Raw genomic sequence first — 25,116 nt, 5'->3', positions numbered from 1 at the left:
CATTCGCTTCACCTCCATGAAGAACGTGATTAACAGATGGTCCAGTCTTTAGCTGATAAGCTTTCTGTGTGTTTTTTCTGATGCTGTTTAGATATTTATGTTTATGTTCATGTCCGACTTGGTTTTTCTAGTTATGTTTTTAGCTTTCTGCTTTGTAAAGAATCTGATACGCTATCTGGACCAATTGTCATGGTAACGGTCTGATATGGGAAAACATCAGACCAGAAATCAGCCAATCAGAGCATGTAGCATCATAGCCATATAATAAAGGCTTCATATCAGCTGTTCCGGGTCTCTATAGAAATGTCATGCAGACTTTATCCAGTATATATACGGTCTATATTTCTCTTTAGCCAAAATGACTTTCCTTGAGTAGCCAAATTCACATAAAGGTTTCATCATAGCTATCTGAACTGATAGTTACCCACAAAATTGCACCTGGTGTATTATTTGTATGAACTATGTATAACCACGTGTGGCTAAAAGCAGCCAAGCTCTTTTAGCCACATGGTATATCTCTTTGCCTTTGGCTAGGTGGCTAATAGGTAGCGGCTAGGCCAGCCATTAGGCTCATTGGTTACTGAGATACACTGAGGGCTAATTTATTTTGAAACAAACATCAAGCAGGAGTTTTCTGTCACTTTCAGAAATTTTTTTTATAAAATCGACAGTTATGTACAAAATACGGATTTGTGCCTTGATGTACTCTGGCCCAGATCAGCTGGTATATTGTGAACTGTGGTAGTCTGTGTATTGCACTTTTGAAGTAGAATTACATAATCACATAGCCAGTGGATATTTTCTTACTATAGAGAGCAATGATTGGTGTTTACTGTGAGTCATCCTTCATAGTAATGAAGCATTTAGGGTCTGCATCATCCCAGCTGTCCAATCTTTCAGGTGTCCATATGACAGCAGGCACTTCGTTAAGCTTGACGCCTACGTGTGATGTCTCCCACTCCATTCCTGCAGTATCTGTGGCTGATAAGCTGCAGATGATGGATACCAGCTCTCCATATTTCACCACTATTTTATCAGGCTTCACAGGAAATGGGAAAGCTTCTGTCCAAAAGCACACATGTAGCCGGATATAATTCAGTATGGAATTTAGAAGTTTGAGTCTAAATTGAAGATTTCATGTAAAGGACACAAGAATAAATGCAGTACCTGTTGACTCTGAGGCTGTTGGGGCAGTCCTTGTTAGCTGATTCTTTTAATATTTTTATGACATGGCTCTGCTTTGTTGTATTCCCCAGCTAACTAGTAGCTGTGCAAAAGATTAATTATATCCTCTATAGGCTCTGAGGCCCATTGATGGTGTCTATCCCTGGATTCTGTAGCGTGAAGCAGATGAGAGTCTACATCTCCCCCTGGATGGAACACCAGTCCATCTGAGGTTACAACCCAATTCCAATGAAGTTGGGACGTTGTATAAAATGTAAATAAAAAGAGAATACAATTTGTAAATCCTCTTCAACCTATATTCAATTGAATACACCACAAAGACAAGATAATTAATGTTCAAACTGATAAATTTTATTGTTTTTGTGCAAATATTTGCTCAGTTTGAAATGGATGCCTGCAACACGTTTCAAAAAAGCTGGGACAGTGTTATCTTTACCACTGTGTTACATCACTTTTCCTTCATACAACACCCAATAAGTGTTTGGGAACTGAGGACACTAATTGTTGAAGCTTTGTAGGTGGAATTCATTCCCATTCTTGCTTGATGTACAACTTCAGTTGTTCAACAGTTTAGGTTTTCCGTTGTCATATTTTATGCTTCATAATGCGCCACACATTTTCAATGGGCGACAGCTCTGGACTGCAGGCAGGCGAGTCTAGTACCCACAATCTTTTACTACGAAGCCATGCTGTTGTAACACATGCAGAACGTTGCTTGAATGGCAGCATGTGTTGCTCCAAAACCTGGATGTACCTTTCAGCATTGATGGTGCCATCACAGATGTGTAAGTTGCCCATGCCATGGGCACTATCCCATCCATCCATCCATTTTCTTCCGCTTTATCTGGAGTTGGGTTGCGGGGGCAGCAGCTCAAGCAAAGCCGCCCAGACCTCCCGATCGACACACACCTCCCCCAGCTCCTCCGGGGGAACCCCAAGGCGTTCCCAAGCCAGCCAAGAGATGTAATCCTTCCAGCGTGTCCTGGGTCTTCCCTGGGGCCTCCTCCCAATGGGATGTGCCCGGAACACCTCTCCAGCGAGGCGTCCAGGGGGCATCCGGAAAAGATGCCCGAGCCACCTCAACTGACTCCTTTCGACATGGAGGAGCAGCGGCTCGACTCCGAGCTCCTCCCGAGTGACCGAGCTCCTCAAACTATCTCTAAGGGATCGCCCAGCCACCCTGCGAAGGAAACTCATCTCGGCCGCTTGTACCCGCGATCTCGTTCTTTCGGTCATGAGCCAAATCTCATGACCATAGGTGAGGATCGGAACGGAGATTGATCGGTAAATCGAGAGCTTTGCCCCCCTACTCAGCTCTCTCTTCACCACGACGGTCCGTTACAGCGACCGCATCACTGTAGACGCTGCACCGATCCGTCTATCGATCTCACGCTCCATCCGTCCCTCACTCGTGAACAAGACCCAGAGATACTTAAACTCCTCCACTTGAGGCAAGGACACTCCACCGACCTGAAGAGGGCAAAGCACCTTTTTCCGGTCGAGAACCATGGCCTCGGATTTGGAGGTGCTGATTTTCATCCCGGATGGCTCACACTCGGCTGCAAACCACCCCAGTGCACGCTGAAGGTCCTGATTTGACGAAGCCAACAGAACCACATCATCCGCAAACAGCAGAGACGAGATTCTGTGGTTCCCAAACCAGACCCCCTCTACACCCTGGCTGCGCCTAGAAATTCTGTCCATAAAAATAATGACCAGAACTGGTGACAAAGGGCAGCCCTGGCGGAGGCCAACGTGCACTGGAAACAGGTTTGACTTACTACCGGCAATGCGAACCAAGCTTCTGCTGCGGTCGTACAGGGACCGGATAGCCCTTAGCAAAGGACCCCGGACCCCGTACTCCCGGAGCACTCCCCACAGGGTGCCCCGAGGGACACGGTCAAACGCCTTCTCCAGATCCACAAAACACATGTGGACTGGTTGGGCGAACTCCCATGAACCCTTGAGCACCCGATGGAGCGTGTAGAGCTGGTCCAGTGTGCTGCGACCAGGACGAAAACCACACTGCTCCTCCTGAATCAGAGGTTCGACCATCGGTCGAATTTTCCTCTCCAGTACTCTGGAATAGACCTTACCGGGGAGGCTGAGGAATGTGATCCCCCTATAGTTGGAACACACCCTCTGGTCCCCCTTCTTAAACAGAGGGACCACCACCCCGGTCTGCCAATCCAGAGGCACTGTCCCCGATCGCCACGCGATGTTGCAGAGGCGTGTCAGCCAAGACAGTCCCACAACATCCAGAGACTTAAGGTACTCAGGACGGATTTCATCCACCCCAGGAGCCTTGCCACCGAGGAGCTTTCTAACCACCTCGGTGACTTCTGCCTGGGTAATGGATGAGTCCGCCTCTGGGTCCCCAGTCTCTGCTTCCTCTTTGGAAGACGTGACGATGGGATTGAGGAGATCCTCGAAGTACTCCTTCCACCGCCCGCCAACATCCCCAGTCAGGGTCAAGAGCTCCCCACCCGCACCATAAACAGTGCCGGTGGAGAGCTGCTTCCGCCACCTGAGGCGTCAGACAGTTTTCCAGAATCTCTTCGAGGCCGACCGATAGTCCTCCTCCATAGCCTCCCCGAACTCCTCCCAGACCCGAGTTTTTGCCTCTCCGACCGCACGGGCTGCGGCACGCTTGGCCTGCGGGTACCTGTCAGCTGCCTCTGGGGTCCCACCTACCAACAAAGATAAGTAGGACTCCTTCTTCAGCTTGACGGCATCCCTTACTTCCGGTGTCCACCACCGGGTTCGGGGATTGCTGCCACGACAGGCACCAGAGACCTTGCGACCACAGCTACAAGCGGCCGCATCAACAATGGAGGTGAAGAACATGGTCCACTCGGACTCCATGTCTCCAACTTCCCCCGGGATCTAGGAGAAGCTCTCCTGGAGGTGGGAGTTGAAGACCTCCCTGACAGAGGGTTCCGCCAGTCGTTCCCAGCAGACCCTCACGATACGTTTAGGCCTGCCAGGTCTGACCGGCTTCCTCCCCTCCCAGCGTATCCAACTCACCAGGTGGTGATCTTTACTCGAGTGTCTGAGACACGTGGCTGAAGGTCAGATGATACGACTATAAAGTCGATCATCGACCTCCGGCTCAGGGTGTCCTGGTGCCACGTGCACTTATGGACACCCTTGTGCTCGAACATGGTGTTCGTGATGGACAAACTGTGACTAGCACAGAAGTCCAACAACTGAACACCACTCGGGTTCAGATCGGGGAGGCCGTGCTTCCCGATCACCCCCCTCCAGGTCTCACTGTCACCGCCCACGTGGGCGTTGAAATCCCCCAGGAGAACAATGGAGTCCCCAATCGGAGCGCTATCTAGTACCCCTTCCAAGGACTCCAGGAAGGTCGGGTACTCTGCACTGCCGCTTGGCCCATAGGCCGAGATAATGGTGAGAGACCTGTCCCCGACCCGAAGGCGTAGGGACGTGACCCTCTCGTTCACCGGAGTGAACTCCAACACATGGCGACTGAGCTGGGGAGCAATAAGCAATGCAACCCCAGCTCTCCGCCTCTCCCCGTGGGCAACGCCACAAAAATGAAGCGTCCAGCCCCTCTCCAGGAGTTGGGTACCAGAGCCCATGCTGTGCGTGGAGGTGAGCCCGACTATCTCTAGTCGGTATCTCTCAACCTCCCGCACAAGCTCAGGCTCCTTGGCCCCCAGCGAGGTGACATTCCACGTACCAACAGCCAGGGGCTGTGAGCATGGACCGGGCCGCCGGGTCACCCGCCCTCGACAGCCACCCAATCCTCTCTGCACCCGACCACCATGGCCCCCTCTGCAGGTGGTGAACCCACAGGAGGGCGGGCCCATGTTGCTCCTTCGGGCTGAGCCTGGCCGGGCCCCATGGGCTAAGGCCCGACCACCAGGCGCTCGCGCACGAGCCCCAACCCCAGGCCTGGCTCCAGGGTGGGACCCCGGATCCGCCATACCGGGCGACGTCTCGGTCCTTGACCTTTCACTGGTCATGGAGGTTCTGAGCTGCCCTTAGTCTGACCCATCACCTAGGACCTGTTTGCCTTGGGAGACCCTACAGGGAGCACAAAGCCCCCGACAACATAGCTCCTAGGATCATCCGGGTACGCAAACTCCCCCACCACGATAAGGTGACAGCTAGAGGGGAAGGCCATGGGCACTAACACACCCCCATACCATCACAGATGCTGGCTTTTGAACTTTGTGCTGGTAACAATCTGGATGGTCTTTTTGCTATTTGTCCAGCATCCATGATATCCAAAAACAATTTGAAATGTGGACTCATCAGACCACAGCACACTTTTCCACTTTGCGTCTGTCCATTTCAAATGAACTCGGGCCCAGAGAAGGCGACGGTGTTTCTGGATGTTGTTGATGTATGGCTTTCATTTTGCATGGTAGAGTTTTAATTTGCACTTGTAGATGTAGCAACAAACTGTGTTAACTGACAATGGTTTTCTGAAGTGTTCCTGAGCCCATGTGGTAAGATCCTTTACACAATGATGTCGGTTTTTAATGCAGTGCCGCCTGAGGGATCGAAGGTCACGGGCATTCAATGTTGGTTTTTGGCTTTGCCGCTTACGTGTAGAATGTTCTCCAGATTCTCTGACTCTTCTGATTATATTATGGACTGTAGATGATGGAATCCCTAAATCCCTTGCAATTGAACGTTGAGAAACATTGTTAAACTGTTGGACTATTTTTTCATGCAGTTGTTCACAAAGTGGTGATCCTCGCCTCATCTTTGCTTTTGAATGGCTGAGCCTTTTGGGGATGCTCCTTTTATACCCAGTCCTGGCACTCACCTGTTTCCAGTTAACCTATTCACCTGTGGAATGTTCCAGACAGGTGTTCTTTAAGCATTGGTGATGTAACACAGCAAGAATGGGAAAGAATTCCACCTACAAAGCTTCAACAATTAGTGTCCTCAGTTCCCAAATGCTTATTGAGTGTTGTTAGAAAGAAAGGTGATGTAACACAGTGGTAAACATACCACTGTCCCAGCTTTTTTGAAATGCGTTGCAGACATCCATTTCAAAATGAGCAAATATTTTCACAAAACAACAAAGTTTATTAGTTTGAACATTAAATATCTTGTCTTTGTGGTGTATTCAATTGAATATCGTTTGAAGAGGATTTGCAGATCATTGTATTCTGTTTTTATTTACATTTTACACAATGTCCCAACTTCATTGGAATTGAGGTTGTACATCCCCCGCCAAGGATGGCACCTATTTACAGCTGGGTGGACTGGAACAATGCAGATGAAGTGTCTTATCCAAGGATATAACAAGGTTAGTCAATGAACCAAAAGCCAATTTTGACCTAATCAACACAGAGGAGATGAAACAACACTTACAATCCAACCTCAACTATGGCCTACACAAAGGGTATGATAGCCAAACCATGTTGGCAACTATAGCCAGGTCAGGGTCAATGAACCTCAGGGGTCAACATTTAAAAATCCTCCAGTCATATTGAAACATATACCACATTATTATCACTTTACCAAGGCGTTGCTAGGCCGGTATCGTAGATTTACGTCAACGCTACCTGGCTATACCCGCCCGCTGTGCGTAAACAAATGACGTCATAGCACGCATCCCAAGAACTGTCCGCAGAGGGGGAAAAAAATAAATAAATAAAAAGGCGAGAAGTGTGTGTTGGTCCCAATATGGATATTCCGGATGATTTTCTCATGGATAGTACAACAACAGCAGCCATGAGCAGCCAGCTTGATGAGGACGCACTGCTGAATTTGGAGAGCAGCGCGTGCCAACCGACACAACAAAAGTTAAAATGAGCAACCTTTTTATGTATGCGTTACGTGTTGTGTATCTCAGTAAAAAGTCTAACTCGGGCGAATATCTGTCATTTTGGGTGACTGGTCATGAACGTCAGGCCTCTGAAAATGCATACCGCCCTCCAAAAGCATGTTATTGTATTATTATTTGCCTGATCATAAAGACTCTAAAAAGTTGTAGTTTGAACTATCTTTGACTGAATGTTATGGAGTTATGGGGTTAAAAACAGCAGAAATGGTGACAAAGATTGAATTTTTATTCAATACTGACAGGAAACAGTGCACATAACTCATCCCATCATTTATTTAATCGCCTGCTTTATTTCTGCAAGCAAGACAAATGGGTTTTATTGAACAATGGAAAATATCAGATTTTTGCACAAGTTACAGAACAGAGAACATTTATGAGGTCTGTCAATAAAGTAACGGTCCTTTTTATTTTTTTCAAAAACTATATGGATTTGAATCACGTGCGATTACATCAGCGAACCTTGAACCCTCGTGCGCATGCGTGAGTTTTTCCACGCCTGTTGGTTGCATCATTCGCCTGTGGGCAGGCTTTGAGTGAGGACTGGTCCAGCCCTCTCGTCTTTATTTTCATTGTTCAGGAATGGCTCAGAGACTGGCGCTTTGCTTTATCAAAATTTTTTCAGAAACTGTGAGGCACATCAAAGTGGACACCATTCGAGAAATTCAGACGGTTTTCGGTGAAAATTTTAACGGCTGATGAGAGATTATGGAGTGTTACTGTCGCTTTAAGGACTGCCCACGGAGCTGGACGGCGCGCCGCGCCCCGAGCCGCCGTCGTCAGCCTGTTTCAAGCTGAAAACTTCCAAATTTAAGCCTCTGTTGACCCAGGACGTCGTGAGAGAACAGAGAAGTTTCAGAAGAGCTCGGGATCAGCAGTTTATCCGGACATTCCACTGTTAAAGGAGATTTTGTAATGAAAGACATGCGGACGGATTCACGCGTCAGCACCCAGCCGCTCATGGCGCGGCGCCACAGCAAAACACCTCTGTGTTGATAACCATTCGTAAGATTCAGGCGGTTTTCGATGGCTTTCAGTCGAGTGAGTATCCGAGAAATTGTTTAACAGCTGGGCATGTTCAAACTTGTCCTGTAATGCTTCCAAAGGAGGTGTTTTGCTGTGGCGCCGCGCAATGAGCGGCTGGGTGCCGACGCGCGAATCCATCCGCACGTCTTTCATTACAAAATCTCCTTTAAAGTGGAATGTCCGGATAAACTGCTGATCCCGAGCTCTTCTGAGACTTCTCTGTTCTCTCACGACGTCCTGGGTCAACAGAGGCTTAAATTTGGAAGTTTTCAGCTCGAAACAGGCAGACGACGGCGGCTCGGGGCGCGGCGCGCCCTGCGGCTCCATGGGGAGTCCTTAAAGCGACAGTAACACTCCATAATCTCTCATCTGCCGTTAAAATTTTCACCGAAAACCAGCTGAATTTCTCGAATGGTGTCCACTCGGATGTGCCTCACAGTTTTTGAAAAAATTTTGATCAAGCAAAGCGCCAGTTTCTGAGCCATTCCTGAACAATGAAAAAAAAGACGAGAGGGGTGGACCAGTGCTCACTCAAAGCCTGCCCACAGGTGAATGACGCAACCGACAGGCGTGGAAAAACTCACGCATGCGCACGAGGGTTCAAGGTTAGCTGATGTAATCGCACATGATTCAAATCCATATAGTTTTTGAAAAAAATAAAAAGGACCGTTACTTTATTGACAGACCTCGTATGTCATTTTGATACAGACTCCATCCTCACGTACATGTTTGGAAACACCCACTGTAGAAAGAAAAAAGTTGAGAAAACGTTCTGTTAAATTAAGACAATAAGTTGCACATACCTTTTGTGTTAAGTCAACTTAAAGCTACAGTGTGTGGGATTTAGTGTCACCTAGTGGTGAGGTTGGAGATTGCATTATGCTGTTGCGGGTCATAATTGAACTATGTTGAAGCAGTCCTTCAATTCACAAAAAAATGAGGGTGTATTGTACAAATTTATGATTTAAAGAATATTGGCACTGGGTGTCAAAAGACATCTGCATCGATTGGTAAAGAGCAATGACAATGACACAAAAAGTGTGCAACTGATTGCCTTCAATTTTTCCATTTGACAACTTTTTCTTTTTTACACTGCAGCTTTTTACCATCTTTCTTCTTTTGCAACAATCCAGATGTTATATGGGCTTAATCATCATGGACACTCGCTTGAGCGAGTAGGATCCTCCGTGAAACTCTGCCCAGTAGACGCCATCCTGGTAGCGACTGCGATAGTGCCCGCCTCGATACCACACACCATTCAGATTGGAATGGGCACACATGTGATACCACCAGCCTCCTTTTTGGTAATGAGCGCAGTTACCTGATGGCACAAAAGACAAACTGAACTGTTAATAGATAACTCCACCGCTACTGGCTAACACATATGACCAGGGAGAGGGTAGACCTGAGTAGCTGTCCTTGTCTCGATCCAAAGTGGTAAAGGCCTTGTTGTTGTGCCATGACAGGGAGTCCCCAGCATTGCCATGGTACTGGCCTAATCGTAGTCTGTACCCATCAGTCTCTGGTTCCACGCTGAAGCTGTCATATTCTGCAAAAACCTGCCGGCCCTGCCAGTCTTCCAGAACCACCCGCAGCTTGTAATTAGCCTGTTTAGTGAGCCAGTGGAGGTGTTCCAAGCCAAGCCAATATTCTCCATTAAGGTTCCCAAAGCCTTGCTGCAATAGAACCAACACACAACTGTAAATTGTGCAAAAATACTTATGCTATGTTACTTTGTAGACTGTTTAATGGGGATTGACCTTATATTGCTCCCAGGTCCTGAAGAAGTTTACTGATCCGTCTTGTCTCCTCTGGATGATTGTCCACCCTCCTAGAGCATGACTCTGCTCACACCAGGCCTGCAGGAGTCTGTTGGCGCTCTGCAGGTGAAGCAGGTATATCCCACTGGTGGTCTCGCCTGATTCCAGCACATGCTGGCAGTCCCGCCACGGCCCTGAGTTATAAACACACACTGTGGTCCTCAAACAAAGACTGATAAGAGATACGTGAAAGAGCATTTGTAAAGTGAGGCTTGTGGAATTCAGTTTGGTTTAAGGTCAAAAGGTTGATAGATTCCCAGAGACACGACACATGTTCAGTGTCTCATGCCTTAGTGATAAGATGATGAAAAGACATATTTCTCATGCATAAACCTCGTCTTCGGCCACCCTCTTCTCCCCCTGTCTGGTGGTTCCAGACTCAGCATCCTTCTCACTATTTACCCCAGGCCCCTCCTCTGCACATGTCCAAGACATCACAATCTCACCTCTCTGACTTTGTCTCTAAACCATCCTGCCTGTGCCATCCGTCTGATATGTTCATTCCTAATCCTGTCATCCTCATCAGTTCCAAAGAAAACTGCAGCATCTTTAGCTCTGCATCCTGTCGTTTTATTAGCGTTACTGCCTCTAAGCAGTAAAACACAGCTGTTCTCACTACCTTCTTGTTAAATGTCCATTTCACTGTTGCAGATACCCTTTAATCATAAATCGCTCCTGCCACCTTTCTCCACCCACTCCACATGGCCTGCACTCTCTTCTTCACTTCTTTACCACACTCTCTATTACTTTGGAGAGTTGACCCCAAGTATTTCCTACTGACTTTCATTCCCCTTCTCTCCAGAGCATATCGCCACATTCCAGGCTAGACTCAATGTGCTCTCTCACTACACATCACAATGTCATCTGCAAACATCACAGTCCATAGAGACTCATGTCTTATCCATCAACCTGTTCATAATCACTGCAAATAATAAAGGACTCAAAGTTGGTCCTTGATGTAATCCCCCATTCTATGTTGAATGCATCTGTCATACTGACTTTCCATCTCATCACTGCCACACTGTCCTTGTGCATGTCCTGCACCGCTCTCACATACTTCTCTGCCACTCCAGACTTCCTCAATACCACATATCTCTTGACACCCTGTCATAAGCTTTCTTTAAATCCACAAACACATAGTTCATAGCTGTTCTCACTTCATCCTTACTAATTTGCTGCACATCCTGATTTACCTTTTCCACATATTCCAGCCTTCTCTCACCTTTTCTTCATTTATCAGCTCCTCCAAATACTCCTTCTACCTTCTCAACACACTCTCCTCGCTTGTCAACACATTTCCATCGTCATCTTTGTCACACTGTTGAACATCCTTTCCACCCTGGTACCCATGTCTGGCCTTTCAGTAAGTCCCTTCGGCTGCTCCCTTGTTTGCACTCGGGGTCGCTACAGCAAATCCAAGGTGGATCTGCATATTGAACTGGCACAAGTTTTACACCGGATGCCCTTCCTGACGCAACTCCACATTACATGGAGAAATGTGGCAGGGGTGGGATTTGAACCCGGAACCTTCTGCAATGAAACCAAGCGCATTAACCACTTGGCCACCACCCCTGCCATGTCTGGCCTTTCAGTACAAGCTCTTTTTTCTGTCCTTAGTGTCCAACTTCTTGTGCAACTTACTACGAGGTCTGTGATAAAAAAAAAGCAGTCCTTTTTATTTTTTTCAAAAAATAAATGGATTTGATTCATATGTTTTTACGTCAGACAAGCTTGAACCCTCGTGCGCATGCGTGAGTTTTGTCATGCCTGTCGGTGACGTCATTCGCCTGTGGGCAGGCTTTGAGTGAGGTGTGGACTCCCCCTCCCGTCGGAATCTCTTTGTCTGAGATGCTGCTGGAGACGGCGCGCGTTGCTTTATCAAATTTTTTCAGGACCAGTGAGGGATATCCGTGTGGACACTATTCGAGAAATTCAGCTGGTTTTCGGTGTAAAGTTTAACGGCTGATGAGAGATTGTGGAGTTTCTTTCGCTTTAAGCACAGCCCACAAAGCGGATCGGCGCGGTGCGGTTGGAGGTGGCGTCCATCTGGCTGTTTCGAGCTGAAAACATCCTAATTTAAAGCTCTGTTCACGCAGGACGTCGTCAGAGAACAGAGAAGTTTCAGAAGAGCATGAGGAGTTTATGCGGACGTTCCACTGTTAAAGGAGATTTTGTAATAAAAGAATGTGCAGACGAATTTGCCGAGTTGGGTCTGTGACGACGCCCCAAATCCGTTCACACCGCCACAGGAAAAACACCTCCATGTTGAAAACCATTTATAAATTCAGGCGGCTTTTGATGGCTTTCAACAAGTGAGTATCTGAGAAATTGTTTAACAGCTGGGCATGTTCCAACTTGTCCGTTAAGGTTTCCAACGGAGGTGTTTTTCCTGTGGCGACCCCCCGCGGTCGGGTCCGGCCCGACATGCGAATCTGCCCGCACGTTCTTTCATTACAAAATCTCCTTTAACAGTGGAATGTCTGGATAAACTCCTGATCCCGAATTCTTCTGAAAGTTCTCTGTTATCTCACGACGTCCTGGGTCCACAGAGCCTGAAATTAGGAAGTTTTCAGCTTGAAACAGCGAGACGCGCTGCCTCGGAGCGCAGATTGCCGTCAGGCGCCGTGGGCCGTCCTTACGGTGACAGTAAAACTCCAAAATCTCTCATCAGCCGTTAAACTTTTCACCGAAAACCAGCTGAATTTATCGAATGGTGTCCACTCAGTTGTGCCTTACAGTTTTTGAAAAAATTTTGATCAAACAAAGCAGCAGTCTCTGAGCCATTCCTAAACAATGAAAAAATCGACGAGAGGGTGTGCGACTCCTCACTCAAAGACTGCCCACAGGCGAATGACGTAACCGACAGGCGTGAAAAAACTCTCGCATGCCCACGAGGGTTCAAGCATGTCTGATGTAATCACACATGATTCAAATCCATATAGTTTTTGAAAAAAATAATAAGGTCTGTTACTTTTCTCACAGACCTCGTATATACCCTTTTGTTAGCCTTTGCCACATCTCTTTTTACCTTACACCACACCTCCTTGTGCTCCTGTCTACTTTCACCATCTGTCGGGATGTCACACCTTCCTACTGATGCTGACTCCATCAACACATCTTCAGTAGCTGATGAAGAGACACATTTAGTGTGTAAAAAGCTTCCCATCAAGGTGCAGTCTTTCATCAGACTTCGAATGGTGAAATGAAAACAAGTTAACTTCAATCTGCTCACCTTTCTTCTCAATATTTTTCACTTTTATCCAACAGTTGGTGCACATACTGTCACTGGTGATGTCCTCTACTCAGATTCAGAAAGAAGCTTTTAACTCCTTCAAAGTTGTCATGAGTATCTCAATTCAAGTGCATTGGACAGGCATCCCGATGGACTCTCATCTGGTTCATGCTACGGAATCCAGCACATTACTTCTACTATGAAAGTATTTTTGTTGGTGTTGTTCAATAACTTTTGAGAATTTATTTAATATTGTGGTTATTTAAAAAACTGGTTCATTCACATTTATTACTGAACATGTTTTAAATTCTGAACTTAAAACTTAGGTATGCCAATGATGCTGTGTGTGTAGCCATTGCAAACCATATACAAGTTATTCCTTTTTGTTGGCTTATTTTTGTATAGAAGCATTAACAAGCGCACATTAACTTTGCATGTTTCCTTTGAACGAGTCAATGTTGTAAGTGTGCCCCGCCCCTTCCTAATGGTCTTGCATATCCCATGAAGGGTCCATCCCCCCAGTATGGGAAACATTGTATCATGAGAAACTCTGAGGAGGTCTGCTAACACTTTTTGACATTGTGTTTAGGCATTCCCAGAGAGACAGGGCTCCTACCAGTAGGTCACTGACTCCTTCAGGCTCTGCTTCTTATCAAAACACTGAAACAAGTCTTAACAGCCATATTGATACCACACTCATGCTGTTTTGAGTATAATCAAAGAATTTTCTGTAACTGGATAGTTACCTAAATCTCTTATTCCCATTTATTCCCATTTCTGCAGTTATGAAATAATTAGTTTATTCAGCACACACACATACTTAACAAAAAAATCCTGTAAAACCAAAGATCAGTTTGCAGCCGAGTGTGAAGGACTGGGATGAGGATCAGCACCTCTACATCTGAGGCCATGGTTCTCAGAAGGAAACCAATGGATTGCCTACTCCAGGTAGGGAATACAGCCTTGCCCCAAGTGAAGGAGTTCAAGTACTTGACAATGCACAATCAAAAAAATAAAAATAAAAAAATTATGTGAGTGTTGACATACCTGGAGTCTTCGTTGTAGGAAAACTGATCAAAGGAAGCTCTGTGGGCGTGTTGGCTGTGGCTGTGGGGAGTGAATTCACTCCTGCTGTCTTGTCCTGTTGTGGCGGAGCTGCACTCTGGTCCCTTTGAACATTACTGGTCATTACATTGGCGTCTGAGGTGTAATTAGGCCGTGCGTTTGATTGTTTTTTTGATGATTCCGTAGTCACCTGTGGAGGCAAAGAACAAAAAAAGACACACACAACATCCTCATGTCTGGTGCGTGGATCAAGTGTAAAGGTGCCCCGTGTAGGTGATGCCCTACCACGAATGAAGGTGTAGAGTCTCCGCACTGGCACTGCTTCTCCAGACTTGCAATAAACTGGTTCTGGGAGCTGATCATAGCGGTGAGGGCTCCGTATTTCTTCTCCAACTCTCTGTAATTGCTGGATACCTGCAGTACCTGAAATGTTCCATCAGCCACAGTACACACGAGTGATAGTGGTTGTGAGGTCTGTTTCCAGTGCATAAATGAAGCCATACTAAGGACTGAGGTTCACCTGTGTTGTAGCGTTTAGCAGGAGATTCTCAACCCTGCGCTGCTCCAAATCCTGGTCTTTTTTGTGGATCACTTCCTGCAGCAGCTGGGAGTAGATCTGGGCGATACGAGCATTCGTGCTGTTGCTGTCCTTGCGGAGGGCTCTCACCTCCACGGCAAGCGTCCGCTCTTGTTCCAGTTGACTCCGGAGATCTTCCAACTGCTCCTGCTGCTGCCTGAGATCGGCTCTCAGGGCGGCCACCTCAGACTGGTTAGTACGGGCAAACTGCGTGTTTAAACACAGAGCCCCTGAAAGTTTCTGCTGTGGAATGATGAAGGTGTATGAGCATCGACTTGCTTTTGTATTTGCAGAGTGTTTCTGAGCATTCTGGTCTTGGAGTCCCTCCTCACGACCCCCAGCTTGGACATCCAGGGTTAGTGATAGCAAAAGAGTCAGGCGTATTGTCAGTGTCTTCCCCATGTATGTATGAAGCTTGTAAGGACACCCCTAGTAGAGGAGAAAAAAATGGGAAACGGACTGCATTTATATAGCACTTTTCCATCTGGATCATATGCTCAAAGCGCTTTACAATAATGTCTACACACCAGGAGCAACTAGGGGATTAAGGACCTTGCCCAACGGCCCTTTGTGATTTTCTGGTCAGGCTGGGATTTGAACCGAGGATCCTCTGACCTTAAGCCCAACACTTTAACCACTGCACCATCACCTCCCCAAAATATAATTACAATTTCCACAGCAACAGAAATCCAAAACCTAGAACAATTGAAACTTTAAAGAAAACTATGCAGGAACAACAGCAGCAGCAATGCACAAAAGAAATGTAATGTTCCTTAGCAGACATGGAACACCTCAGCTACCTATTTTTTGAAGAAGTAGGTCAAGACCACCAACCTTCTGGAGGCTTCTTCTTCATGCCAACATACATCATCGACAATACTACAGTAAACACCCCAGTGCTTGACAAGGTAATATGGTGTTAATTCCAGAGATTGGCAGGCCAAGCATACAATTAATGGCGTCACGTAGCCACTAAGTGGGTCTGCAAACTTTCCATAAAATCTACTACATATTCATCTTAGTGAACTTCCTATTTTGGGTCATGTATGTGTCTTTAACGTACAAAAGGTTTAACATAAAATAAAGACGGACAAGCCAATCAAATTTTTTGTGTAACCTTGTTGCTAATCACAGGATAATAGTGGCCAGTAAGGCTGCTGTCGCTTGTGCAGCGACTTAGCAAACTGACTGATTTTCCCAAAAGGAATAAATGAAGGTCACAGATCTTGAATGGGCTTGTGGTCCGTCCCAAGATGCATCACTGATGGCAAAAAGATAAACATCTCTTGGCGTATTCAGATGATATTCCATTTACCTTATCGCTGACCAAGTTAGCGTATTCCCCCTGAAAAGGTGTCAATGCAACCAATCTTCAATAGGACTCTGGTTCAACCCAAGATGCATCACTGACAGCAAAATGATGAACATCTCTTAATCCATTCAAGGAGTAATCTGATTACATTGTCAAATGGACAGACAGATGCATGGACATGAGGATGGACAACATGGAGACAACTACCCCCTTCAGCTGTCAGGCTTTGAGTAAAAAAACAGTTGTGTTCACCAGATGTTCACTTACAAAGTAACAGTACACATTAACCACTCGCTAGAATGTATTAGCAAGAGACAAAGATCACACAAGCCAAAACCAACAAACCCGTTCCTAACAGTCAACTGAAACTTTTCATGGTTAGCAGCAGATCTTAAAGAAATGGTCACAGTAAACACCTTGAACACATTCATCCAAATAAGTCAAAACTGGAATCTCACACAAACTGAGGCACACTGAGGTGTGATTTCATTGGTTTTAAAGATCAAAACTGGAATTTCCAATGATATCCAGAAAAAAAAAATGTTTGTTTGGCTCATTTGGAATCTTTGGGTCACTGAGTTATTTATTATAAAAATCTGCTCTCTGGCTTCAGCGGTTACTGAGATACAGCAGGGGATGTTTTTAACTGGGTTGAAGGTCAAAACTGACATTTCTGGTTATTTTGACACAAATAAATAAAGAAAACTGTGGCGCAAATAGAAACTTGGGGTTTGTGAGTAAATTAATCTCAAAATATGATCTTTAATGTCAATGGTGCCTAAAATATGAGTTGTGTTTGAACTTTATTTTGGGTTGTAGGGGAAACCGGGGCATGATGACTCACAGGGCACAGTGAATCAGTAGCTATATCTGCAAAACTACATACATATTTGCAGCAGTTATGCCATATTTTTATGCATAAAGACACCCCCCCTTATGAATTAGTGTTTTGTTTTTGGATACATTAAGGGCAAAACTAAGTGGCAAATGAAGTCAGTTTTTTTCCTATCAAAAGTAAATTTTGTGGATGTCAGTGTCTTTGTATTTATTTCTCACAGCAGAGGAAAGGTGGCCCAAATAACTGTTATGAGTTAGAAGACTACCCCGTCCAACTGATAAGCATGTGTTATGTCTTCTCCAGACTATCAGCTATTTGATAACATGACTCATGTGTGTCACTTGCACCCGGGGCACAGTGACTCAGTCTAGAAAGTGATTTACTAAGCCCCAGTATCAAGTGGATGACAAATATTATATGTTGAAGCTTATACATTTATTTTCCCATGAATTATTTCTATAATTTGTGTATATAAACAACTGTTTTCACGTTTGAACAGAAATTATGACAGTTGTATTTATAATAGTTTCTAAAGGACTTATATCCCTATATAAGACACTCACACATTACATAGCTGGTTTGCTGGATTATAGTTTGTATATGCATCAGCATATATTTAATATAATAATATATAATATAATAATTTTGAAGAAATCTTCATAATCGTGTTTTTTTCATTATATTCTAAATTGATTCAACATTTAAAACACTCTGTTTCACGTTAAATGCTACAAACTTAATCACTTATTCTTTTTTACTTGCAGAGACTCTGAAGTTTATGTTGATGCCAAGCAAGACTCAGGAAAATGCCAAGATTAACCATACTACAGCAAACAAAAATTATTGCGTTTTGGCACCAGACCAAGTGTCAAACAGGTGCAGCGACTTTATGGTAGACTGACAAAATGCAGGGCCAATATTGACATTTGTATGAAAAACTTCAACCTTTCAGCTTTCTATATGTATGTGTGTATATATATATATATATATATATATATATATATATATATATATATATATATATATATATATATATATATATATTTGTGTGTGTGTGTGTGTGTCAAGCAATATGCATTTTGAAAATTCATACTGAAAAATTTAGAAAAATGGCCTACAATGGTTTCAACTGACAGAAAAGAGAATTTAGACATCGGTCTATAAGTGCTTGCGCAGCATTTATATATATATATATATATATATATATATATATATATATATATATATATATATATATATATATATATACGAGGGCTGTCAATAAAGTATAGGTCCTTTTTATTTTTTCAAAAACTATATGGATTTCATTCATATGTTTTTACGTCAGACATGCTTGAACCCTCGTGCGTATGCGTGAGTTTTTCCACGCCTGTCGGTGACGTCATTCGCCTGTGAGCACTCCTTGTGGGAGGAGTCGTCCAGCCCCTCGTCGGAATTCCTTTGTCTGAGAAGTTGCTGAGAGACTGGCGCTTTGTTTGATCAAAATTTTTTCTAAACCTGTGAGACACATCGAAGTGGACACAGTTCGAAAAATTAAGATGTTTTCTGTGAAAATTTTAACGGCTGATGAGAGATTTTGAGGTGATACTTTCGCTTTAAGGACTTCCCACAGAGCGGGACGTCGCGCAGCGCTCTCACGCGCCTTCGTCAGCCTGTTTCAAGCTGAAAACCTCCACATTTCAGGCTCTATTGATCCAGGACGTCGTGAGAGAACAGAGAAGTTTCAGAAGAAGTCGGTTTCAGCATTTTATCCGGATATTCCACTGTTAAAGGAGATTTTTTTAATGAAAGACGTGCGGGCGGATTGCAGCGTCGACTCGCAGCCGCCGCGACGCTCCGCCACAGGAACACACCTCTGTTGGAAGCCTTAAGGACAAATTAGAACATGTCCAGCTGTTAAACAATTTCTCATATACTCACTCCACTGAAAGCCATCAAAAGCCGCCTGGATTTTACAAATGGTGTTGTGTGTTGGGGATTTGGCTTGATGTTTTTGTGTTGTTTTCTTTTCTTTGCTCTCCAGGTGGTATGCAAACTGGTTTTAGTCTGTGGAGACGGTGCTGGCAGAAGAGTCCTTCACCCTCATCAGCATTATTAGCTGCACCTGTGGAGGATGTTCACGTGCAGGCCTACTGACTCGCAGCACCTGTGGATGATGCTCACATGTAAACTTAAAGACTTTCAGCTGAAGCAGATAATGAGATGGCGTTCTGCATTTAAGCCATGAGTGGTTCAAGCAGAATTGCTGGGAACTCGACCTTGTGACGTTCGTTTGTGAGACGCTGAGGACCGCGCCAGGGTTTGACACATCGTGCCTGTGAAGGAGGACGGGTGAGGGACACATGCTGTCAGCACACATCAGAGGTGATTATTGTCTGAATGATCGTTAATAGTAATTTGGTATTTTGTTACGCAGTATATTTGAACATTGATGAGAATTGTGCAGTTTGCTTCTCACTGCCGTGGCGTACGGACTGATGATCCTCCACCTGTTGTGAGAAGCTGCTCATTTACATAAAGCTTAAATTCAGACCTGAATGTGTTGCTGATAGTGTGTGCCTCTGAGGGATATTTGCTGTAGCTCTGTTGACTTACCTCACCTTTTCCATCCTTCACAGAGTCAGTTTGTCGTGTCCACCTGGGGGGTGTTTGGCGGTGAATCTGAGTCCAGAAGCGCCGAGGCTTCGATCCTTTTGGGCTCTGGAGAGCGCGCCGTCCTTCACTCCACCAGACAAACTAAATATTTATGTTGTACACTAATTATTGTACTAGAGGGGGAAATAAAATCGTTTTGTTTGTGGAACCACTTTCTGGTTATTTAGCGCTGGGTTCGGTCAGATGTTGGTCCACTCCTCAACCTGCGTCTGCACATAACAGTAGTTCCCGGCCATTCCAAAATGGACCCAGTGGCAGAAGCGGTTCCGTTTGCCGAAAGAGTTCAAGAACACTTGGAGAAAATATGGGAGCAATTACAGAATCTCGCAAACCAAATTAAACAAACAGATGCCCGCGTTACGGAGCTTGCAGCGCAAGCCGTTCCGCTTCCTGCTGCTGCAGCTGCGGCACCATCGATACCGGTGCAGATAACTCCGTCACCCAGAGATTCGGCTTCCGAACCAATCATTTGTCATCCGGAGCCTTATGCGGGAAACGTTGAAGCCTGTGCTCCGTTTTTGATGCAATGTTCTCTGGTTTTTGCTCAGCGACCGGCTTCCTTCTCTTCTGATGGTAGTCGTGTCTCATATGTGACAAATTTGCTCCGAGGTGACGCTTTAGCTTGGGTCACTGCGTTGTGGAGTAATAACTCTCCATTGTTAGGATCCTTTAAGGATTTCTCTCGGGAGTTCCGCTTGGTTTTTGACCATCCGGTGAAAACAAATACCGTTGCCCAACGGTTGCTGAATCTCAGGCAGGGGAGGCGGAGTGCGGCGGATTATTCCGTGGATTTCCGAATTTTCTGCTCAGTCCGGTTGGAATGCCGCAGCTTTAAGAGGAGTGTTTGTAGATGGTTTGAACGATCCATTAAAAGACAAGCTAGCAGTCCGTGACAAACCAAAAGATTTAGATGAACTAATATCTTTGGTTATTCGTCTAGATGATCGGATAAAGGAGCGTGGACGCGAGAGAGGACGGACATCAGAGCGGGTTTTTTCGTCTCGGGGCTTTCCCCGACACAGATCTGGGCTGCCTCTTCTTCGCCCCACTGAGACTCCTCCGACGGGACCTCTGGCTCCTCTTGCGGATGAGCCCATGCAGCTCGGACGAGCTGAAGCCGCCATATTGCCCCGGTCACATAAGCGTCAAGAAAGATAGTGATGACGTATCTCCAGGTGTTCTGGGACAGGCATAAAAATGGACACAAAAAAAAAAAAACCCTTTGGTTGTTTAGTTATTTGGGCTATTTTTGTTTTTTTTGTAAGGGGTTATAAATTGTTTGGGGATTTAGAGGCGGTTCCGGAGGAGTGAACGACTGGCAGTTCGGAGCTCGGCTGGACTCAGGTAATCGTTTGTTTTCATTATTTGGACTTAGGTATTTTCTGTTTGAGGATTGGGTCGTTTTGTTTTGTTGTTTTTTATTTCCCTGCTTCCCTAACCCCAACCTCACATTGCTCTGAGACCGTTTTGTCTTTTGGGTTGTGGGGTGGTGCAGGTTGGTCACGCTGAGCGTTTCTCAGAAGACCTCTGCACCTAGGGGGGGGTTGTCAGGGGCGTTTTTTGGGTTTGGTTAGGGCCCGGTTCCTCTCCAGCCCCGGTGGGCCTTTGACCGTTCGTCATTCGTGTTACCAGGGTGTGGTGCAGCGGGAACATACCTCAGTCGGAGTGGTGGGCCGATCTGTTGCCGTTCGCCATTTCGGTAGTTCCACCCCTCCCGATAGGCTGGTGGTATGGTCGGGTTGGGGCACCGGACGTCTTTCCGGTTTTCCGCTGCGCTTCTGGGATGGGACCGGGTTAGTTTTTCCTGTTTCCTTCCCCAGCTTAGTAGTTTTGTGCCGTTCGCCAAAATTGGGCTACCGATAGGCTCTGGGAGTGATCTGGGGTCTTTCGGGGTGCTGGGGGGGGGGTAACAGGGTTTGATAGTTGTTTTATTTTGCCCCCGGGGTGTTTTAATGAAGTCCGCCGGGGGTTGGATTTTTGTGATTTTTGGTCGATGGGACGGTCGTCTGGGGGGGAATTGATTGTGGGGCCGATTAACCAAGTGTGGCCGGGTCTGGGGTTCCTGGGTTGTGGGGAGGGTGCCTCCTGGGGTTGATGGTACGGTCCTCTGGGGGGCGCTGTTCCTCTGTGTAAAGCTGGGGACCTCTGTAAGATTCCGGTTTTGGTTGTTCTCTCCTGGAACTGGCGGTAAAGGTCTTCTGGGGGGGGGGCTCTGCATATCGTTCTGGGGGGGTGTTGTTTGTTATTTTTCTTTGTGAATTTATGTTTGTATTGTGTTGTTGGGGCTGTGTTGGGTTATTGCATTTGGGAGTTTTTCTTTTCTTCCCGGGGTTGGATGGGACGGTCCCCTGGGGAGGGTTTGGGTGGGTTTTGTGTTTTTCTTCTATGTTGGGTTGTATATGGGACTTGTTTGGGGGTTTTGTTGATGCCAGCCGGCCTTCCAGCCGCGGTGCCCTGTCCTGCCGTCTGCTTTCTGTCATGGACCCCGGAGGGAGGTGTTGTTCTCGGGCCTGGTCTGTTCGGTCGCCGGGAGGCTTCCCGTTGATGAGGGGGTACTGTTGTGTGTTGGGGGGTTTGGCTGGATGTTTTTGTGTTGTTTTCTTTTCTTTGCTCTCCAGGTGGTATGCAAACTGGTTTTAGTCTGTGGAGACGGTGCTGGCAGAAGAGTCCTTCACCCTCATCAGCATTATTAGCTGCACCTGTGGAGGATGTTCACGTGCAGGCCTACTGACTCGCAGCACCTGTGGATGATGCTCACATGTAAACTTAAAGACTTTCAGCTGAAGCAGATAATGAGATGGCGTTCTGCATTTAAGCCATGAGTGGTTCAAGCAGAATTGCCGGGAACTCGACCTTGTGACGTTCGTTTGTGAGACGCTGAGGACCGCAGTATCACCTCATCGTGCCTGTGAAGGAGGACGGGTGAGGGACACATGCTGTCAGCACACATCAGAGGTGATTATTGTCTGAATGATCGCTAATAGTAATTTGATATTTTGTTACGCAGTGTATTTGAACATTGATGAGAATTGTGCAGTTTGCTTCTCACTGCCGTGGCGTACGGACTGATGATCCTCCACCTGTTGTGAGAAGCTGCTCATTTACATAAAGCTTAAATTCAGACCTGAATGTGTTGCTGATAGTGTGTGCCTCTGAGGGATATTTGCTGTAGCTCTGTTGACTTACCTCACCTTTTCCATCCTTCAGAGTCAGTTTGTCGTGTCCACCTGGGGGGTGTTTGGCGGTGAATCTGAGTCCAGAAGCGCCGAGGCTTCGATCCTTTTGGGCGCTGGAGAGCGCGCCGTCCTTCACTCCACCAGACAAACTAAATATTTATGTTGTACACTAATTATTGCACTAGAGGGGGAAATAAAATAGTTTTGTTTGTGGAACCGCTTTCTGGTTATTTAGCGCTGGGTTCGGTCAGACGTTGGTCCGCTCCTCAACCTGCGTCTGCACATAACAAATGGTTATCAACACGGAGGTGTTTTTCCTGTGCCGCCGCACCGCGCCGGCTACGTCCCGGACCCATCCGCGCGTCTTTCATTAAAAAAATCTCCTTTAACAGTGGAATATCTGGATAAAATGCTGAAACCGACTTCTTCTGAAACTTCTCTGTTCTCTCACGACGTCCTGGACCAATAGAGCCTGAAATGTGGAGGTTTTCAGCTTGAAACAGGCTGACGACGGTGCCTGAGAGCGATGCACGACGTCCTGCTCCGCGGGAAGTCCTTAAAGCGACAGTATCACCTCAAAATCTCTCATCAGCCGTTAAAATTTTCACCGAAAACCAGCTTAATTTTTCGAACCGTGTCCACTTCGATGTGCCTCACAGGTTTAGAAAAAATTTTGATCAAACAAAGCGCCAGTCTCTCAGCAACTTCTCAGACAAAGGAATTCCGATGAGGGGCTGGAAGACTCCTCCCACAAGGAGTGCTCACAGGCGAATGACGTCACTGACAGGCGTGGAAAAACTCACGCATGCGCACGAGGGTTCAAGCATGTCTGACGTAAAAACATATGAATGAAATCCATATAGTTTTTGAAAAAAATAAAATGGACCTATACTTTATTGACAGACCTCATATATATATATATATATATATATATATATATATATATATATATATATATATATATATATATATATATATATATATATATATATATATATATATAAAGAGTTCCAGAAAGGGATAAAAAAAAAAAAAGAAATGAGCTAAAGGAGAAAAAAAATGAAACAGACTCCCCACTTTCCTGATCAAACGAGCATCTCTCCATAGAATTTAATGAAGACCCTCTTCTTGTGATTGAGTTATTGCAGACAGATTTGATCATAAAGTATAAAATAACTGATTAAAACTGAGATGCTGAAGTTTTTTGTTCAATGTAATAAAATGAATTGGATTTTTCTAAATGTTTAAATTAGATTGGTAAATTAGATTGTACTGTCATGATTTCAGACTGCTCACTGCTCTGAACTCACCGTAGTCGATGAAATATGTTGAGCATTTGTTTGTTCTGTTTTCAGGATGCAAAGATGTAGATCTGCGACAAAAGCATCGTATTCACATCTTCAATGAACATGCAGTCACAAAAAACTATCCTATAATAAAATAAAGAGAAAGAAATCCCACACAAGGAAAAAGCATCTGAGTTCAGTCCACGATTGTAGCAGCCTGTACAGAAGGAGACAACTAATTACAAACTGAGCAGGGACATGTCCTCCCACTACATGTTTGGCTGAGAGATCTTGCAGGAAACCTCCTCCCCTAGCAGAACACTGTGATTCTGCTCCCTGCAGGGTGCATCATCCCCTCATCACTGAGACCATCATCATTTGATTTCTGTTTGGTGACACCTTAAAGCATTTTCCCCCTTAGACTTGAAGAGTAAATGTAACTTATTTATAAATTCAGCATGTGCATAAAAATGCCAGAATTATGCCAGATCATTAAAACTGTTAAACTTCTGGATGGGTGGATTTATTTGGTAAAATTCATATCTATTCAAATGCAGGTACAAATAAAACTGAGGATTACACATTAATAAATGAAATACAAAATAAATAAAATAAAAGACAAACATCTGCACAACCAGCAATATAAGTAGTAATATTTAGATTAAAATGAGCTAAAAACACAGAAAATTCAATTGACAAAGCTATTTTACCATAAATACACCAAATTAAAATATCATTAAAACAAGTAATAAAAATGCACATCATTATATTGGTTCTGCATATCAGTTATGCAGTTATGCGATTATATATATAATTTTATAATTATATAATTTTGCTCCTGCAGCATAGAATCCATAAGATGTGATTCAACTACTGCCTAAAACTGTCTTTGACTGTCATGACATTGACGTCTTTAAAAAAAAAATGTTATTTGTTGTCATTTATACAAATGACGACATACAGGTGTGTGACTTTTCAGTAATTGGATTAAACTGTTCAAATATTTAATATTTGAATAATATTATCGTAACACATTCATAAATATAGTTCAGAATTTATCCTAAAAGAAAAAAAAAAAACTTTTTGTATTTTATTTTATTTTAATTTATTTTTG

General features: G+C 45.0%; 1 protein-coding gene across 1 annotated transcript; it reads right to left on the bottom strand.

The window, feature by feature from the left end:
* Positions 1-9,164: 9,164 nt before the first annotated feature.
* angptl6 (angiopoietin-like 6) lies at positions 9,165-24,116 on the bottom strand. The gene is made up of 7 exons (XM_034190199.1): positions 24,027-24,116; positions 14,679-15,164; positions 14,444-14,581; positions 14,141-14,348; positions 9,802-9,995; positions 9,447-9,717; positions 9,165-9,362 (listed from the first exon to the last, which is right to left on the bottom strand). Exons 2-7 carry the CDS (start codon positions 15,135-15,137, stop codon positions 9,178-9,180), a joined length of 1,455 nt encoding a protein of 484 aa, XP_034046090.1. The 5' UTR covers positions 15,138-15,164; positions 24,027-24,116; the 3' UTR covers positions 9,165-9,177.
* Between the last annotated feature and the right edge of the window lie 1,000 nt (positions 24,117-25,116).

This window comes from Thalassophryne amazonica, chromosome 16 (genome assembly GCF_902500255.1).
Source record: "Thalassophryne amazonica chromosome 16, fThaAma1.1, whole genome shotgun sequence".
NCBI classification, from domain to species: Eukaryota; Metazoa; Chordata; class Actinopteri; order Batrachoidiformes; family Batrachoididae; genus Thalassophryne; species Thalassophryne amazonica.
The sequence above is the reverse complement of the archived record's forward strand: the minus strand, read 5'-3'. Positions and strand labels throughout refer to the sequence as shown.

Coding starts and splice junctions, on each gene's coding strand:
- angptl6 (XM_034190199.1), bottom strand. CDS start 15,137: ATGGGGAAGACACTGACAATACGCCTGACTCTTTTGCTATCACTAACC. Junction 14,349..14,443: donor ACTCTACACCTTCATTCGTG/GTAGGGCATCAC, acceptor TTGCCTCCACAG/GTGACTACGGAATCATCAAA. Junction 9,996..14,140: donor TCCTACAACGAAGACTCCAG/GTATGTCAACAC, acceptor TTTATAACTCAG/GGCCGTGGCGGGACTGCCAG.